This window comes from Oratosquilla oratoria, chromosome 9 (genome assembly GCF_046742065.1).
Source record: "Oratosquilla oratoria isolate Oo_2021 chromosome 9, ASM4674206v1, whole genome shotgun sequence".
NCBI classification, from domain to species: Eukaryota; Metazoa; Arthropoda; class Malacostraca; order Stomatopoda; family Squillidae; genus Oratosquilla; species Oratosquilla oratoria.
In genome coordinates, this window is record NC_134785.1 from 51,168,353 (window position 1) to 51,175,055 (window position 6,703).

Here is a 6,703-nt window from a genome sequence, read left to right on the forward strand (position 1 = left end):
GGTGCCAGCATCCTTATCCCTCGCCACAGGTGTCTAAAGGAATGGATGAGGATAAAAAATCACTAAGCACACAAACTCCAGTATGTAATATCGAACTCACTCGTCCTTATACTCATCCTCCCTCGACTCCATACTATCGTCATCGAGGTCCTCCTCGTCTTCGTCGACCATGACGGCGACGCTCATGGCCGCCTCTGTATTCATGGGCTCATCGTCAGTGACACCATGGAAACCATAGAGACCAGCGAGCACGGCCACCGCCATGGCGCAGAATAGGGTGATGAAAAACAGGACGATGTAAGGGAGGCAGCAGAGCCTGCGGTACCGCCATGGAGCTGATGGGCTGTCTGCAAGTGGCCAGAGGAAGGGGGAATCAGAGGAGTGCTATCTATTGAGGGTCATCCTATCTGGTGAGCTTCCTCCTTTTGCCAAATTGCGTTTAGCCAAGTTGTGTCTAGTGGAGTTACATTGTGCCTAAATCCCTGGGGTTAGTGTAGGTTAGGTTAGGTTAGGGTACTTTGGGTTATATGTGGGTTACACTGGGTTATGTTGGGTCATGTTCAGTCACTCTGGGTTAAGTTAGATTATGCTAGCTAATGTTACACTCTGTAGGGTTAAGTTAGGTCTGGTTATATCATGTTACACTTAGTTGGGTCTGTTTAAATTAGGTCATGCTAGGCTAGGTTACATTAGACTCTCTCTGAAGAAAATAGTTTATATGTTTAATTTACACTTCTTATAATCCTAATTTACACTTCGTATAACCTACCTTTTCTATGATAATCCTTTCCTAATTGTAATATGAGGACCACAGTGGAAATAAGTCTTTTGACTTTCTGTGCCATCCTCGGATGTACAATTATATATACTGTGTATAATATTGAGTCTTGTATGTATTGTACTTATTGTATGTATGATTGTATCTGAATAAAATTCAATTCAAAGACTAGGTTTGGTTAGAATGGTTTGAGTCAACTCATATTACTAGTTATGACAGAAAGGGAATTAGCAAACCAATTTGGCGAAATGGGAGTGGCCCATCCTGACAAACAAAATATGATCAAAATTTAAGATATTTCATGCCTGAAACTCATGAAGTTGAGAGTGACAAGAACAACTAGAACTACAGTGGGGACATCTTACGAGCTCTTGGTCTGAAGGCTCTGTAGAATCTTGTCGCAAACATGCCGTATTCCCTCTCAACCATGTCAAAAAGGGAACCTAACATCTGTACCACAGTGTTTTCTCCTGCTGCTGTGCTGCTTGGTTTAGCACCCTCAGCAAAGATAAACCTTGAAAGAAAAAAAGAAAAAAAGAAAGAAAAAAAAATCAAATAAATAAATGAAGTAACATAAGGCGGTGGTAGCAGTAATGGACATACTTATAATAGTAGTAACATTAACGTAACAACAATAATAACAAGAATATATCTTTTTTGTAAATTTCCAAACTATTCTATCTGCCCTATGAGGTGGATTGGCATGATAGCTTGTATCTTCGTGGTTCTGATACCATCTGCCTTTACTACTGTCACACGCTGACCCTTGGGGTATCGAACCTTGGGATTGTTGCCTCTAAATGGTCACAAAAGTAACGGTAATGGCAATAGTAATAATGGTAATTATAACAACATTAATAATATGGTGACGCACTCTAGTAATAATAATAATATCGGGATGCTCGCTGGCCATACAGTTTACAGTTTCACTATTTGGACAAGACATCATGATTCTTGGTGCATAATAATAACTAATAATAATTAATAATGATAATAATAATAATAAATAATGATAATAAAAAAATGCCCAAAACAAGCATTTGAAACAAAATTTAACCAATTTTGCTTTGGTGCATCGGAAGCCTGTTGGTTGAGTGGACTAGGCCTCTCTGTTGTCTGCAGGCAAGGAGACAAATGGATGGCAATTCAAGTCCTGTTTGACTGCAGTGGTTCTCAACCTAGGGTCTGTGACTCCTTGGGAGGCCACAGAGTTTCAAAAGTGGGGTTCACGATTCAGAAACAAGTGGTTGTTAGTGGATGCAGAGTGATTAATTTTAGTGATGAAGTTGTGGTCTCATGGAGGCTGAAGAACAGCAATTCATAAGTGTAGAATACACGAAAAAAACGTGTTGAGAACCACTGTGTTAGAGGGTCAACACGTGGCAGAGGTAAGGGCATCACATGATATTCCATCCCCAAGTTCTGACAAACATCAATATCCAGCCACCTCCGGCAGAACTAATAATGGTTAACAAATCTAAAGTGAATAAATAAATGCATAAGTAGGGAAGTAGGGATAAACCCAATGTTGCTACTACTTACTTGAGAGGCGGGGCCTGGACTCCGCCCTTCCACTCCTTCCACTGAGGCCCTGGGGGAGAACAGAAGGTGACCTGGAGGACGAGCTTGAAGGAGGCCATCTGGCGGGCGAGTGCGAGACTCCATTTGTACCACATTTCCCAGTCGTATCTGAAGAAGAAGAAGGGGAAGCAAATGTTCACTGCCTGAAGAAAAAGGATTAACAGCCCAAAAGACAACATTATCTAAGAAGATGACAATATTCACAGCCAGAAGAAAGAAATGATAACTGCCCAAAGGAACCAACGTTCACTGCCCACAAGAACCAATGTTCACTCCCTGAAGAAACATTAGTTGTTCAAAAGAACCAATGTTAACTGTCTGAAGATGCCAACATTAGCTCTGTGGTGAAAAAAATTGTCAATAAATGTTCACATGTTCAGCCAAGTAAGATACATGAACTGTGGTGTCATCTGAACCTATTCATTCCCAGAGTTTAACTCTCCTCAGGTGAATAAAACATCTTGGTGTTAGCCAGAATAAACTGTCTAAAGGCCCGACATTAGTAAAATCTTACCTGCCTTCAAGAACTATGCTAAACTAAAACCCAGTAGACTCCTATGTTTGGAATACTCTACTTTTCCCATAGGACTAGGCTGAATCATGACCAAGTAAATCTCCAAAGTCAGAAAGACCTCACTTTCTAGAACCATGCTAGATCGTGCCTTAACAGGATCTCCTTGTTAGGGAGATCTCATTTAACTTTTAGGACAGCGTTAGGTCTCGATATCAGAAGAAATCCAAAGTTACAAATATCTCACTTTCTAGAGCCGTGGTTGATCGTACCTCAACAAGTTCCCCTATTTGTCTCTAGAAAGATTCCATTTATCTTCTGGATCCATGGTAGATCATAATACAGACAATGTCCGACCTGAGGAAGACCTCACTTACTTTCACAAAAATAAGCTTCCCAGGAGGGATCAGTGATGGGTACCTGCATGTCGTGGTCCTGTAAGATGGACGATGAAGCTACCTTTTTTCAAGATCTGTTAACCCCCTTCCTCACCTCCATCAGGACATGCAGACCTGAGGGGCTGACACTCTGTTCCCGGACCGGGCCTGAGAGATTTCCCCCATAAACTTCAGCTGTATAGTGGAGTGTATTTAGGGATGGAATGGGTGGGAATGGTTTTATGCCTTTTTCTTTTTGGCTACCTCCCTTGTAAGGGGGAAAAAGCCTTGGTATATGTATGTATATCTTTACATATAGAGAGCTGACACGACTACTCTTCTCCCCCTGCCACTCTGAGCCTGTGACATGGAAACAGGTCCACACTGATACAACACAAACAACAGTCCAAAGTTTCTTCCCAGAGAGATCAGTGGAAGCTACCGAGGACTGCTGACAGCCACTGTGGGGCTGCGGGTTTTGTACTAGTAAAATTCGAGGGAATGATTGATTGATAAGCTTCATTATTTGTCTCTTAAAAGAACCGGCTTACCTTCGAGATCCGTGCCAGACGGCTATTAAGCAGAAGATGAGGAAGAGGAAGATGCCACCTCCCGTGGCCACTCCAGCTATCCAGCTCTTCATGGGCACTGCAACAATGAGCCCAAGGATGAGGGCGACCATAAATACGAGGATAAACACGAGGGGAGTGAATTGGAAGAGCGGTTCGACCCACTGACGGGCAAAGCTGGACATCTCGTCTGAAATAGAAACGGATGGTGAGAAAAATCATCAGACAGAGAAAAGGACAGTGGTTTTCAACCCGGTAGTCCAAAGACTCTAAATGGAGCACAGAATTCATGCATGAGGTCACAAACCTATAGCTAGTGGGAGCTAGTGAACTCCTGACAATTTTATTCAGTGGTTAAGTGGTCACCAGGTGGATCAAGAACAGCAATGCATAACTTTGGGATATGTGAAATAACGGGTTGAGAACCTCTAGAGAAGGACATGTAAATAACTAAGTGAATAGATGAATGAAAAGATATATAAATAGATAAATAAATGAATGAATAAATAACTAAATGAATAGATAGATTTGTAAATGAAAGAAAAAATGGGGTCACAGGTTGGGTACAGTTTGATACTTTGTAATACTGTCACAAAAGAAGAGGAAACACAACGCAGATGAGGAAGGAACCCAATCACAAATTCACAGACACTTCCACTATGGGAGGAATCTGACTCAGCTGAGAACCTCATCAATGACTCTTACCTTTCAACTTATTTATGAGGAATGACTTTCCAGATCCCCATTTGGCGAAGAGACCCACAGAGATTGGCATCGACAACGACGGCTCGCTGAGGATATCTGCTAATGAGGAAGAGTACAAGTCGTACCCAAGGATGTTCTCGCTGTCCTCGTTTGCGTTTAGGCGTCCTGTGGGGTGGGAGAGTGAGGCGTTCTGGGTTATTCTCTGGTCGATCTTGGGTTTTATATATCTACAACATTATCCACACATACACACACACACACGAACTATACACAATTTAAAAAATTAACTGGATGTGGAGAGATAAGAAAACGGGTCACTATGAGCGTAGCTCCTGTCCCGTAAAATACAACTAGGTAAAACTAGATAAACACACACACACACACACATATATATATATATATCAGTGACAAAAAGCTTTCTTGTTCTTAATTGCTCTTTCTACTTCTCATATGAACCATTTAGGTTGCCAAGGTCCTTTTCAGACTACTTTATTTGGTACAAACTGTGCCTCTTGTGCCATGAGGCGATCATGGAAGGAGTCCCAAGACTCATGAAAGCTGACACCTACAGTACATCAATTGCCAATGCACCAACTCCTCTTCTCAGTCCAATAAGATCAGTTCTTCTCAGATCTGTACCAGTCTTCTCTTAATTAAGAAGAGAGAGAGAGAAAGAGAGGAAAGAAGGCATCCTTCTTGGTGTACTTACGCGCACCGAAGATCTGATCGAGTATCGTTTTGGGGCTGGACAGGTCAATGTTATAAGGAGTCTCCCCTAATCTATTGGGCCGATAGAGGAGCTTCTTGTTGTTAGGGTTCCGAAGTAGAATCTCTGCTATTCTCTGCGAAAAAAAAGAAAGAAAAAAAAAATTGTAAACCTAGTTGGCTTAGAGGAGTTCATTGGAGGAGGTGGGGGTTAGGGGTGCTGTGAATGTGTAATATATTTCATTCCAGACTATTTTATCCATTATCATTCCACCTCTCCCTCCCTCCCCTTCGGTGTTAAAGGGTTTAATAGTTAAGTAAACACATATATCCTTCGTTCCATTATAAGAAGTTCACAGAAATTATGTCTTAGTTAAGAGAATTACTACTACATATACAAGAACATACTAGGTACTCAACAAGGAAGTTTATTTTTGTATGGGATTAATATGTGGTGGGATGGATTTGGGTGTCCACTAATGTACCTTTGAGAATTTGATGAATAGTTTCTTCAAAGAGAGGCACCAAGGCAAGTGTAGGAGAAACCCCCCTCCCCACCAAAGAAAATAGATAAATAAAAAAATAAAAATAAAAATACTGTGTGTGTTTGTGGGGGGCAAAAACTCCCAAGGCTGCCCCACCCACTAATAACCATTCAATTACCCCCAATCTTCACTCGGATGCGAGGCCCCAAGAACCGGTCCCCAATCTCCGGCATGAAAGAACAAAAAAGAAAACGGGTTGACGTACCTTCAATCTCCCTCTCATGGCTATGTGTAAAGCGGTGTCCCCTTTCTTGTCCTGGGCAGAGACGTTTGCTTTCTTGTCCACCAAGAGTTGTGTCGCGTCGGCGTTCTTGGACCTGACCGCCCTCAAGAGGGCCGTGCTCCCGTCCTTGACGCACTGCTCAAGGTCCGGGCTGGCGCTCAGGAGGGTCTGACCAATAATAAAGGATGGCAGGTTTTAGTGGAAATCACATTACCGCAATATGATGTATATACCTCCATAGGAACAAAAACTGGATCTAGGGGGACTTAATTCACTACAACCTTCCACAGTATATATATATATATATATACATATATATATATGTTTAAGACAGATTGAACATTTTAAAAGCTCCGCCAAGGGATTCGAACCCTGACCTGTGCGTCTTGGCTTCGTTATTATGCACTCACAGGTCAGGGCTCGAATCCCTTGGCGGAGCTTCTAAAATGTTCATATGTATATATATATATGAGAAAGAGGAATAGAATGAAAGAGACTGAGAGAATGCGAAGGAGAGAGATAGGAAGAGAAAAGGAGAGAAAGAGAGAAATATCAAGGGAGTGTTTACCTTGACGACCGAGTTGTGTCCCTTCTCGACGGCCCAGTAGAGCGCCGTCTTCTTGTCCTTTCCAACCATGTCAACGTCGGCGTGCTTCTTCAGGAGTGCTTCCACCACCGCTTTGTGCCCTCCACGCGCGGCGTGGATTAG

General features: G+C 42.3%; 1 protein-coding gene across 15 annotated transcripts in view; it reads right to left on the reverse strand.

Annotated features, from left to right (window-relative positions):
• Arms (Ankyrin repeat-rich membrane spanning) overlaps positions 1–6,703 on the reverse strand; it is a 661,393-nt gene that overhangs the window by 58,539 nt on the left and 596,151 nt on the right. For all 15 annotated transcript variants that reach the window (XM_076190426.1, XM_076190427.1, XM_076190418.1 and 12 more), the window contains 8 exons: positions 6,563–6,703; positions 5,977–6,162; positions 5,231–5,363; positions 4,522–4,686; positions 3,799–4,006; positions 2,321–2,467; positions 1,144–1,292; positions 101–347 (listed from right to left, as the gene is read on the reverse strand). The exon at positions 6,563–6,703 is cut by the window's right edge and continues 21 nt beyond it. In XM_076190426.1, coding sequence (XP_076046541.1) covers positions 101–347; positions 1,144–1,292; positions 2,321–2,467; positions 3,799–4,006; positions 4,522–4,686; positions 5,231–5,363; positions 5,977–6,162; positions 6,563–6,703 — 1,376 coding nt within the window. The remainder of the gene's footprint in view (positions 1–100; positions 348–1,143; positions 1,293–2,320; positions 2,468–3,798; positions 4,007–4,521; positions 4,687–5,230; positions 5,364–5,976; positions 6,163–6,562) is intronic.